Source organism: Limulus polyphemus, unplaced genomic scaffold, assembly GCF_000517525.1.
Source record: "Limulus polyphemus unplaced genomic scaffold, Limulus_polyphemus-2.1.2 Scaffold1333, whole genome shotgun sequence".
Taxonomy (NCBI): Eukaryota; Metazoa; Arthropoda; class Merostomata; order Xiphosura; family Limulidae; genus Limulus; species Limulus polyphemus.
The window spans coordinates 115,334-129,240 of record NW_013666943.1 but is presented as its reverse complement, the minus strand read 5'-3'; the positions used below and the strand labels follow the sequence as shown (position 1 = coordinate 129,240).

The 13,907-nt window shown below is 34.8% G+C and overlaps 1 protein-coding gene across 1 annotated transcript in view; it reads right to left on the bottom strand.

Moving 5' to 3' along the window:
* The window catches only part of LOC106463142 (retroviral integration site protein Fli-1 homolog), a 139,400-nt gene that overhangs the window by 112,508 nt on the left and 12,985 nt on the right, over positions 1-13,907 (bottom strand). The window contains exon 2 of the mRNA XM_013923130.2: positions 3,968-4,168. Within this exon, the coding sequence (XP_013778584.1) occupies positions 3,968-4,168 (201 nt within the window). The remainder of the gene's footprint in view (positions 1-3,967; positions 4,169-13,907) is intronic.

The window sequence follows — 13,907 nt, the reverse complement described above, 5'->3', positions numbered from 1 at the left end:
ACAAACAGAAATACTGTGTTAAACATGTACGTGTAGCAACAGGAACATGTGTTTTAATATGAAACTGACAAACAGAAATACTGTGTTAACCATATACCTGTAGCAGCAGGAACATGTGTTTTAATATGAAACTGACAAACAGAAATACTGTGTTAAACATGTACGTGTAGCAACAGGAACATGTGTTTTAATATGAAATGTTATTTGTCGCAACATAAAATACACTTGGAACAGCAGTTTCAAGTTCCATGTCCTACTTAAAAGTAAGATTCTGTAGTCAGACTTACATGAATATGTTTCAGATGATTGAATAAGCAAATTAACTACAATGTTACTCTAGAATAATAAGCACAATAAAGTTAGTAGAAATAAGTGTTTCGAGTTCATATCAGTAACAGTTAGGCTAAAGGCATTTAAAACAGTGATGACCTGAAACAAAGCAAAATTTATAGAGATGGATTTTCTCCACCCGCCATTACCTTTAAAACTCCAAAATACGTTTAAAAATCGAATTCAATTGTATAGAGAGGCTTCAAAATACGTAAGGATGTAATGTTCTAATCTAATCTAATCTCCTAGAAACGTGCACGAGAGTGACCAGAAAAGAAAATACTTTTGACACATTGTCGAATCAATAACAGGAATCCTCTCAATTTTTATGTACTTTTGTGTTAGTTTTATACCATGACCTCGGACATAAAAAGTGACCTAAGTCTTTTAACCATACGTCATATACTTCCCAGTTTTGTAAAATATTTAAAGGAATAAAAAGCAAAAGAATGAAAACATCAACATATGGTGACACATAGCTTTGACCTTCAAATTGGACCTGAAATCATGAAGTTCAAGCGCCATCTACGTTACGACCCTCTTACGAAAACATGTTCAAAAGTACGAAGATGAGGCTAAGCCTGATCCCAAGATTTTTTGTTTGTTTGTTTTGAATTTCGCGCAAAGATACACGAGGGCTATATGCGCTAGCCGTCCCTAATTTAGCAGTGTAAGACTAGAGGGAAGGCAGCTAGTCATCACCACCCACCACCAACCCTTGGGCTACTCTTTTACCAACGTATAGTGGGATTGACTATAACATTATAATGCCCCATGACTGAAAGGGCGAGCATGTTTGGTGGGACGGGGGATCCCAAGAAGAACGGTAACAAAACAGTAGCGAATAATAGATGTACTTAGACCATTAGAGACTGCTAGAAAATAGCAGCATAACCTTTTAGTTGATGTAGCATTCAAGTAATATAGTAATGGACACAGCGAAGGAAAGAATAGTTAAACAATTATCAATAAAATTATATAATATTATACTTGGACACAGCGAAGTAAAGAATGATTAAACAATTATCAATAAAATTATATAATATTATACTTGGACACAGCGAAGTAAAGAATGATTAAACAATTATTAATAAAATTATATAATATTATATTTGGACACAGCGAAAGAAAGAATGATTAAACAATTATTAATAAAATTATATAATATTATACTTGGAGGGCACAGAGAAGGAAAGAATAGTTAAACAATTATCAATAAAATTATATAATATCATACTTGGAGGGCACAGAGAAGGAAAGAATGGTTAAACATTTATCAATAAAATTGTATAATATTATACTTGGACACAGCGAAGGAAAGAATGGTTAAGCAATTATTAATGAAATTATATAATATTATACTTGGAGGGTATAGCGAAGGAAAGAATGGTTAAACATTTATCAATAAAATTGTATAATATTATACTTGGACACAGCGAAGGAAAGAATGGTTAAACAATTATTAATAAAATTATATAATATTATACTTGGAGGGCACAGAGAAGGAAAGAATGGTTAAACATTTATCAATAAAATTGTATAATATTATACTTGGAGGGCACAGAGAAGGAAAGAATGGTTAAACATTTATCAATAAAATTGTATAATATTATACTTGGACACAGCGAAGGAAAGAATGGTTAAACAATTATTAATAACATCATATAATATTATACTTGGACACAGCGAAGGAAAGAATGGTTAAAGTACTATTAACAAAATTATATATTTTTTGGTTTAGATGTATAGTTATTTACTCACCACCAATAACCTAAATTTCAAGCAACACTAATGAATCTTGAATAAGGCGAAACCAGTCCGTTGCAGCGAAAGTAGCGTAACATAGATTAGGCCTCTAAATAATCTTTTTTTTTCTTTTTTTTTACTGAACTTCGTGTCTTGGTGAAGAAAACAAATTAACAAATAAATTTGTATATTGACCAATAGCCCCCTAGTGGCACAGCGGTATATCTGAGGACTTATAACGCTAGAATCCGGGTTTCGACACCCGTGGTGGGCAGAGCACAGATAGCCCATTGTGTAGCTTTGTATTTAATCACAAACAAACAAACAAATTGACTAATAGGGATTAAGACTTTTCTTTTTCTTTTGGCGCGGCCCGTCATGGCCAGGTGGTTAGGGTGCTCGACTCGCAATCTGCGGGTCGCAGGTTTGAATCCCCGTCACACCAAACATGCTCGCCCTTTCAGCCGTGGGGGCGTTATAATGTCACGGTCAGTTTCACTACATTTCTTAATCTCATGAAACACCTGACTGAAATTGTCATTTATATCTAAAATCGGGGATGTAAGGCTTTGAGAAAAAATCATCTCTTACTCGGACAACCATACTTGGATTATATATAACTATGGTTATTATGTTCACAGTTTGAATAAATTATCCAAAAATTAAAATTAAAATTTTAATAAAACGTAAAATTAAAGATCTTGAGAATGGAGACTTTCTCGGGAATCTAATAAAGCAGCTATTAATGAAAAGTTTTGTCAATAAGTATTATTTTTGGCATGTCGTTATGTATGGAAACGTCACGTACTTGAGACAGATATTATGTAGTACGCTTTACTCGTGGTATAACGTTTTCATTGGTAATACGTGTTTTACACGCTAGTACTGTACTGTAGCCTAGTAATGAAAGAAAGCGTTGAAAAGCAATGCGGGAAACAATGTCCTGTTAACCCTAGAATTACCACAGGGGTCTCGTACTTCAGCGCTTTTTTAAACACACATTTATGAACTATTTATGCATCAAAATGCTTATGGATCAACGACGCTGTTGGTTAAGGGGTCACAACTCTGATAACAAACGAAACACGAGTTAAGGGGTTCTCTTATAAAAAACGAAATACAGTTTAAGGGCTCCTGTGAGAACAGATGAAACACGGGTGAAGGGGTCCCCTGATAACAAACAAATCACAGATTAAGGGGTCCTGTGACAACAGACGAAACATAATTTAAGAGGTCCTCTGATAACAGATGTAACACACAAAAACAAATATGACTAATGGTGAAATTACTACTTATTGCGGGGTCTCCTATGTATTTTCCACAGAAAATGGGTGATATCAACCAATTTTCTCAGTCAGTTCCTTACACCGAGTGTTGTAACAGTTAAAAAAAAAAGAGCATAAAATGAGTAAATGATGTAATATGTAGACTCCAGCTTTAGAGAATGGTATAAAAATAAGCAGGTAATTTGAAGATTAATCAAATTATTTGTGAATTTTTTTTCAAAACGTTTTTCTGATTATTACTTTATAACCTGCACTGATAATGCATTGATTCGATTATAGGTGTATATATTTTTCTAAAATCATTGCACTTGTAGTTATTATTGCTGCAAATTTACCAGTTCTAAAAATCTCTTTTAACTTTAGATCGAGCTAGTTTAAAATTGGTACAGTTTTTGTCTCAGTTCAAGGTACTATTGGAATAAAAAAATAGTATAACTATACTTTTGTTTTTCTTTCAGATGTATCAGAAGAAAATATTTAAATCTAGATTTAGCGTAGCTAAAATTCTGTCACATTTCTTGTTTACCGCTCGATTTCTATGATACAACTCATACAGAAAAGGACATGACAAAGTTTTGAAGCCAATAATTTGAAAACTGACTTACTCTGTCGTAGAAAGTTTAGGTGTGCGTAAAGGATTTCTCCATTGTAAGGATTTGTCAAGCGACTGAAATCTTCTCGAGTAAGCTGGCACAAATCTCGTCCCACCACGTTAAATCGCGAGACGTCAAGATCATGAAGGGTATATTCTTTTACTGCCCATTCGACCCACTGCTTCACGTGCTCTGGACTCCATAACAACGGATCTGAAATTACAAAACACAGATAGTGTTCTGTATCTGGAATTTTTCCAAAGATCAGGTCGATACAGCTATTTTTTCTTAAATGTAGAAGTTACTGAGTCTTCATGATATTTTTATGTCTGTTGAAACCTAAAATGATAGGAACTGTAAACTAAAAATAGATTGTTGCTTTGAAAAATACTATTATAAGGATAATAATTTTACTCTAGCAGAAAACATATATGTTACTGTAGTAACTAACATATGTTACTGTAGTAACTAACAGCTTGCACTAACATATGTTACTGTAGTAACTAACATATGTTACTGTAACAACTAACAGCTTGCACTAACATATGTTACTGTAGTAACTAACAGCTTGCACTAACATATGTTACTGTAACAACTAACAGCTTGCACTAACATATGTTACTGTAACAACTAACAGCTTGCACTAACATATGTTACTGTAGTAACTAACATATGTTACTGTAGTAACTAACAGCTTGCACTAACATATGTTACTGTAGTAACTAACAGCTTGCACTAACATATGCTACTGTAGTAACTAACATATGTTACTGTAGTAACTAACAGCTTGCACTAACATATGTTACTGAAGTAACTAACATATGTTACTGTAGTAACTAACAGCTTGCACTAACATATGTTACTGTAGTAACTAACAGCTTCCACTAACATATGTTACTGTAGTAACTAACAGCTTGCACTAACATATGTTACAGATGGTGACACGTGAAGGAGTGTATCACCCAAAGATTATATCAGCTGACACAGTTTTTAATAACACGCAAGTACACCGATCGCCTGGAGAGAGAGATTACACTGCTCGAAACATGACTTTTCAGTTGTTCATTGTGTGGGATTTCTTATCCAATATTAGAAAAAACGTACTCTATATTACATTATCTCTTTTGAAAAACAAGGAATTCAAGGAAATTGTAAGGACAAAAATACTATTTTAATGCCCTCAAGTGCTTACTTGTGAAGTCAGATACTGGAAGTGTTTAAGGCTATATTAAACTGTTCTTCGTGTGGTCTAAAACAATCAAAAGTTGTATCAATCGTAAGTAAGGAAGCCAATAATCCAAACTTTTCGCAAGATAGGCCTTTCTTCTTCAGGGGTGAATTCACCTTACTAAAGGCCCTGTATTATCTGACTTTTTATCATAGGAATAATCGTGCCTAACACTGTTTCACCGGGTTTTACTGCATTCATACAGTTTGAAAACTAATACTTACTAAGAAACTGCTTAAGACACTGTAGAATGTCTAATTAAATCAAGAAAATACTGTGTTAATACAAAAAAAACTGATTCTGAGAAAACTTAATATCTTCGGATATTTTGAATATTTTATAAAACCATATATACATTTTTAAATGTGCATGTGCAAGACACTGCTGTAAATTAGTGATTTTATTCCACATCAAAAGAACGAATGACGTTATAAAGACATCTAGATGTAGAGTTGGAAATTTGCTTTAGTTTAGATAGACTCAACAGTAACCTGTGCTATAACTTGAAGATTTTTTACGGATAAGCCTCGAGGAAGATCCACATTGCTCTTCAGACAAATTCCAGAGAGAAATTCTACATAAAAACCCTTCTTCAAGTGCTCTATCTGTTATCTGTATCTTCTAACAAAACTGCGATAGGTACATAACTACTTTAATAAGAAGTTAAACATAGCAATTTCAAGTTATAGTTTAAACGAGAATATATTGGAAAACATCTGGAGTAAACTTTTTGTGTAAACAAAACAGATTCAAAGTTAAATGTAAAACTTAGTGCTTAATCTCTTTCACACTTCACTCTGAAGGCTTATAACACTAAAAACCGAGTTTCGATATCGTTTTTGGTCAAAGCACAGATAGCCTATTGCATAGTTTTGGGCTTGACAACGACAGTTTTCACAATCTAAATGAGAAATATTTTAATAGACAAACAATTTATCCTTTCTTCTCTCTCTCTTTCTTCCTTTATGTATATCTATTATGCTGATAATATCTAGAGAAATTCTTTGAAGAGAAAATTGTCTCCTCTAGTCAAGTCACGCACCATTTCCTCTATTTAGTTAGGAGTGTCAGCTAAGTTAGTGCACATGCGTACAAAGGTTTATTTTTCGTTTAAAGGCAAGAGTGTGAGAAAATCACGTGATTTCCGATCCGTATCTAGCCACGCCCAAACGGGCCGATACCAGCTTGTTAAGATTTTCATTAACTTGAAAAACCACCATCTTAGTGTCTCTGTAATTCACTATGTATCGGATATTAAGAGAAAACAGTGAAACAACAACACTGAGTATGTACAGTGTGACGTAACAACACTTATCACGTAGTGTAAGCAGTGTGACATAACAACGCTTATCACGTAGTGTAAACAGCGTGGCATAACAACACTTATCACGTAGTGTAAACAGTATGACATAACAACACTTATCACGTAATTTAAGCAGTGTGACATAACACTTATCGTTGAGTATATACAGCGACACATAACAAAACTTATCACTGAGTACATACAGTGTCAAATAACAACACCTATCACATAGTGTAAACAGTGTGACATGACAACACTTATCACATAATGTAAACAGTGTGACATAACAAAACTTATCACGTAGTGTAAATAGTGTTACATAACAACACTTACCACGTAGTGTAAAGAGTGTGTCATAACAACACTTATCAGTGTAGTGTAAATAGTGTTACATAACAACACTTATCACGTAGTGTAAAGAGTGTGTCATAACAACACTTATCACTTAGTGTAAAGAGTGTGTCATAACAACACTTATCAGTGTAGTGTAAATAGTGTTACATAACAACACTTATCACGTAGTGTAAAGAGTGTGTCATAACAACACTTATCACTTAGTGTAAAGAGTGTGCCATAACAACATTTATCACTCAGTATATACAGCGTGATAAAACAACACTTATCACTGAGTACATCCAGCGTGTAAACAATGTGACATAATAACACTTATCACTCAATATATACAGCGTGACATAACAACAATTATCACGTAGCGTAAACAGTGTGACATAACAACACTTACCACGTAGTGTATACAGCGTGACATAACAACACTGATTATTGAATATATACAGCATAACATATCAATACTTATCTTTTTGTACATAGAGAGAATACTTATCACGTAGTGTATATAAACAGAGTAATACAACAACATTTATCACTCAGTGTATACAGCGTGACATAACAATACTTATCACTCAGTATATACAGCGTGACATAACATTACTTATCACGTAGTGTAAACATCGTGACATCACAACACTTATCATGTAATGTAAACATCATGACATAACTACACCTATCACGTAGTGCAAAGAGCGTGACATAACTTATCACCTAGTGTAAATAGTGCACTTATTGCTGTGTATACACAGCGTGACATAACAACACTTATCACTCAGTGTACACAGCGTGACATCACAACACTTAACTCTCAGTATATACAGCGTGATATAACAACACTTATCATGTAGCGTATATACTAAGACATAACACATTTATCACGTAGTATATACAGCGAGACATAACAACACTTATCACTGAGTACATAAAGCGTGACATAACAATACTTATCTCGTAGTGTAAACATTGTGACCTAACAACACTTATTACTGTGTATATACAGCATGACATAACACTTCTCTCTCAGTATATACAGCATGACATAACACACTTATCACGTAGTATATACAGCGTGACATAACAACACTTATCACGTAGTGTATACAGTATGAAATAACACTTATCACGTAGTGTATAAACTGTAACATAACAACATTTATCACTCAGTGTATAGAGCGTGACATAACATCTTTTATCACTGGACATAAAGTGTAGAGCGAAACACAATACTGATTGAACTACACGTGTAATGGTATTCTTAGTGCAAAACCAGTTTTACTTTATATGATAAGATAAAATATCATTATGGGAATCAATTACACAGAATAAACAATACAAAATAATATAATTGCATCATGGAAATATGAAACTGAGTATATACAGCGTGACATTAACTATATACAGTGTGACTTAAAAGTACTTATCACTATGTATGAACAGCGCCACGTAACAACACTTATAATTAAATACATACAGGGTGACATGACAACACTTATCATTAAATACGGCAGGGTGTTATAACATTTATCATTAAATACATACAGGGTGGTATAACACTTATTACTAAACACATACGTGGTGGAACAACAACACTTATCATTAACTACTTGCAGGTTTACATGACATCTCTTATCGCTAATTTTGGAAAAGGTGGTGTTATTTTACTCTTTCCAATACCGTTTGCATCATATTTTTGTGAGTTAATAAAAGAAGATAAAAACTTCCCAATGTACTCAGAATCAGAACGTTTTATGTACCCACACTTATATATATATATATATATGTATGTGTTTGGAAAAAGTTCAGACATCTATTTGTAATTTGTCTTGTTTTGTATTTTAAGTTCAGAAAATTACACCTTACAGTAAAAATATTCTGATTATCAAATTTTGATGTATTTAATTTCATAATTTAAAAGGAAAAAAAAAGCTAATTGCTTTAAAGTGTGCAACAATTGTAGCCTGAAAAATGTCAATATTGTCAAAAACAACCATGTGCAACGTATTCAAGTGTATATGAAACTAATGTGATAAAATTTGTTACGAACTGGCTTTAATCTTTCTGTATTCGCTAAGTATATACTTTCAGTGACTTCAATCCTTTAGCTATGTGGATTCCGACCGAACGAGAAAAAAACAACAAAAAACGTAATGAACATTTTGTGGGATAGGAATGTGAATATTACACTACTGTTTTCTCAGTTTCTTCCCAATACTTATTATGAAAATTAATTATCCTGTATAAAGTATTATATTTTAAAACGCCATCATACACGATCTAAAATTCATCTGAAATTAAGCAACGACCACAATTTTTTAGCCGGATGTTAGGCCTAACAACTAACTTCCGAAATATTTATCTTTTCTAGACTTGAGGCCGGAAATTCCACCCGTGTACGTTTCCCGTTTCTGATCTCCCTCTGGCGGTATTTGAGAAAATGTTAACGCTTATTTCAAATGGTTCCTGTATTATCAAACAAATTGGATCGTCTCTTAATAACGTAAGTTGCTAGCAGTGAGTAGATCGCACGTGCTCTTGTTACTAGATAAAAATTTAAAACACGGGTGCTGACTGGACAAACCTACCTCAACGAGATGCATTTATACTGTGTTTTGTTTTTCATCTTTCGCGGTTTATTTGTGCCTACGGTTTTCAACTGTAAAACTCAACTCTACTTTATGTTAACGTGAACAACACTATAATTGTGATTTTTTTATGTTTAACCTTTAAGAACAACTGCCCCCCCCCCGGTTTGAATTGTGATTTATTTATAATATATGTGGATTCTCAGACGTACCCATGTTTGTTTACTTGATCTTTAACTCCTTCCACAGTTTTAGCATGTTGCTCTCAATCCATACGCCTACAGGATAAAAGATGAAACATTCTTCGAAACATCGTCAGAAGGTCTCAGATATAAAGGGTGAAGGAGTTTCGGGAGGTAGCTAGGTTTAATTGAACAGATTTACTCGAAAACTGGATTAACATGTTTTAGGAAACTTGAAAACAATAATACAAACTCAGCTTTTGAACAATTTTTTAATTGTATCCCCTTTGTGTGTATGTGGGTTAAACTGGATCATCGGATTTACAGGAAAATTGGCTAATACGTGTAACGGATAGATTTTAATCGGTGCAATCCGGTTTTTCATTAAGATACTTTTTAATTTTGTTTATGTGTCAACCATGTTGAATAAAAACGTCTCTCCAGAAAGCAACATTAAAAATAAACCAATAAATGAACGGAAATAATGAAAGAACATATTAAGACATCGAGAGAAACATATAAACAGTCGAATCATACAAATAAACAAATAAATATATTAGGGAACAAAAAGACGAAGAAACACATAACGTTCTTCATCTTCAAGGAACACTAAATCTATGATCGTGCATGAAGGAAACCACAGGTGTACACGTGTCCTGTAAATAAGTATATTTTACTCTTTTTTTACTCTTACTTTCATTAAACATTTTGGCTAGAATGTTTAATATATATGTGTGTGTGTGTTATTTTTATTATAATGATTATTTTCCACTATCTGCTTAGTATATGGATTTCGACCAACCTAAATCTCCTAAGCTAACCGAACCTCGTGATATATTATTGGAATTGCGGCCGAAAAAGTCGCTAAAAACGAGGGTACCCATCTGAGAAACATTACATTCTAATCTTTTTTAATATGAATGTAATAGCAGCATATTTAATTCTATGCTCATTGCTCGGTTGATGTTTAGTTGTGATCTGTGTAGGCAGCTTGCTTTGATGAGAAGTTAATATTAGTAAGGAAATAAATACAGATTAGCACGAGAAACATAAAGAAATAGATAACAGATGAAGAAACGAAAAGAAACTGCTTTTCTCACTAGCATCGAAATGTAGTTGATGATTAGTGAGGTTTAATCGTTCTTTAAATTATCCAGGTTTTGTGCTTCTCTTGGAATAACTTTATCCATCGTGAATTCTATTCAATTGGACGGTTAATAGACAACGCCAAAAAACATACAAGTTTATAAAAACTCACACCAATAGACAGGTAGGGACATAGCTAGCTAGATAGGTACAGTTTCCGTGACAAACATGTATTTAAATAGCTTAATGGAAAATGTTGGCGTGTGCCAACAAGGTCTTTAACTCGTTTTCCAAGAGCGAATTTACCAATTAAGTTAATTCTGCCTTACGTTATCGGCTTATTTGGTCTAAGGTATTGTCGGTTACATCATTACATACAAGCACATCCAGTCGTGAAAACTAATCTGTTAAAAAAGTGTTGTTCCCACGTGAACCACGAAGACGTCCACAAGTAACTACACATCATCCAACAGCTAGGAGCAAGCTCGCGTAACGAACTCCACCCCACGCCCTAATTGAAGCGATCATCCTCTGAACTCGTCCCCCTGCCTCGAACACAACGGGAGCAGAGGTCATGCGCATCAACATGCACGTGTAACGAGCACGAGCAACAGCATGTGTTGTGGAACCAGCACGTGCCAGCCAAGCCTTCTCGTTTTGTGTCCATATCCTGATTCTTGTGGCCTATTGTGAGTGTTTGAGAGGGAACATAATGTACGCAGCGTTACTGGTGGAGTTTTGATGCTCAATAAGATTTTGTTAGAAAGGACGCTTCTCTCCCACCCCCCACCCATTTAAAGTCCCGTGCAGTTACTTCAAAGTCAAACCACTTCCCCCACCCATATCACTCATCTCTCAGACTTACGGGGTGTGGTGACGCGTTTGTTCTGTCATTCTTCCTAGCATACAGGATAAGCTTGTTGTAGTATCACCAGCAGGGGGCGCACGTTTGCAATTGATTAACAAAAAGCCACCAGGCGCCTGTCAGCGCAAATGCATAATGAAAACATCACAATATTACAAGTTTGTGTATCAGATAATTCAATGTATCAACTTGAGATTAAAATCGACTCAATGTAATGCTTTTTTGAACGGGGTGAAATTTGTAAACGTGAGCAACATTATTAACATCAAACTGAAGTATGTCAAATGTGACCCAAGTGAACGAGTAAAACAGTCCTGTGTGTGAAAAGCTATTAGTAAATCGTCTTTTAAACAAGGCTTACTAAATGGTGAGGCCAGAAAGTATCGTAAAATGGGAATTTCTATTATTTTAATCAAACCTAACAAGTAAAACAAATTGGTTGAGAACACGCCTGCGCAAACAGACTTGTCAGTATAATTGTGAGCAGTGTTTTTCGAGTAAGTTCTGTTATTAAAAAAAAAACGTATTAAAGTACGTCATAATCCAGTATAGCAAAATCATGATATTCGTTAAACTGAATGACAATGCTGATTTTAAAACAGAGTTTCTTGCTTAGGTGCATTCACAGCGCAGCCTCAAACCCAAGAGGCTTTGCGAACTTCGTTAATATATTTGTCCTCCTTGTGTAAATCTACAAAACCAGAATCATAACTCACAATTATTTTAAGCATCTGGGATGCATTTTACCCCAAAATTAGGCAATAGATATGATAATACATCATAAGGTGACTGATAATTACTTAATCATATCATATTAGTTGGCCCAAAAGGCCTGGCATGCTGGTCGCAAGATCGAAACTCATCGCTGAAAATTCTCGTGTGGGCGTTATGATATGATGGTAAATCCCATTACTCGTTGACAAAGGGTGGTGTTGACTAGCTATCTTTTCTCTAATCTATCACTTTAAAATTATGGACGGCTAACGCAGATGGCCCTCGAATAGCTCTCGACTAGAGGAAAGGCACCTAACTGGTCAACACCACCCATCGCCAATTCTTGGGTAACTCTTTATCAACGAAAAGTGGGATTGTCCATCAAATTACAATACCCCCACGGTTGAAAGGGTGAGCATATTCGGTGATAAGATTCGAACTTGCAACCGGCAGATTACGAGTCGAGTGCCCTAACCAAGAAGATATGCCAAGTCCACACGTGATAATCGAGTGTAAGGTTATAAATCACTAAGCTATGAAGCTTTCTGATATTTTTAATGAAGCGAAACAATTTGAAATAAATAAATAAGCCAGTTTTTCTCTCATATCATTCGATAATTCCAATAATAATCAAATTAGAGTTCCGACCATTTACAGGATAGATATTTTCTTGCTTGCACTCGATTCCGTTCTAGGCTTATAATTTTCAACACCAGGGCCACTGCTGTGATGTATGACATGACGTAGTGTATATCACACTACTGAATATGATTAAACATTGAGTCCTCCTGGGAAAAAAAAAGGGGGGGGGGTCAGTGGTAAGTTTACGGTTTGTTTGTTTTGAATTTCGCGCTAAGCTACACGAGGGCTATCTGCGCTAGCCGTCCTTAATTTAGCAGTGAAAGACTAGAGGGAAGGCTGCAAGGGATCACCACCCACCGCCAACACTTGGCTACTCTTTTACCAACGAAAAGTGGGATTGACCGTCGCATTATAACACCTCCTCGGCTAAAAGGGCGAGCATTTTTGGTGGGACGGGGATTCGAACTCGCGACCCTCAGAGATAACAACAATAACAGTTAAACTTTGACATTTTAAATCAGCAAGGCATGTGTGTAAGCTACTGACAAATACGAAAGAATGTTCTTACAAGAAACAGTGAATTCTCCTCGAAATGCACAGTAAAGCGCAAACACATACTATGGAACTTCGATTTCTGCATACTTTAAAGAATCAGATTTATTTGCACGTTTTCATTGTATTTTTTTAGGGTTATTGACAGAATAAGCTACTATATTAACCTTGTACTAAGCACAATCTGGAAGACTCGTTTTGACGGACAATAGTAATTTATTTTCTGCCTAACTCACTACAACCCGATAGAATTCCCCGTAGCGTATTTCTACTTGGAATATTTAATAGCGCATACATAGATAAATCTAATTAATTACTCCCAGTAAAAGAGGTTTAGAAATACGTATTTTAAAGAAGTCCTAATGTGAATAGTCTATGGATAAGTAATGGGACTTGACGGACTCCATGGGGCTATATTCGTCTTTGTTTTACCGTACTTTTTTGGAATATAAGACGCACCCTTATTTTGAAGACAAAGTTTTTGGGGGAAAAAAGCTACAGTCGCATGTG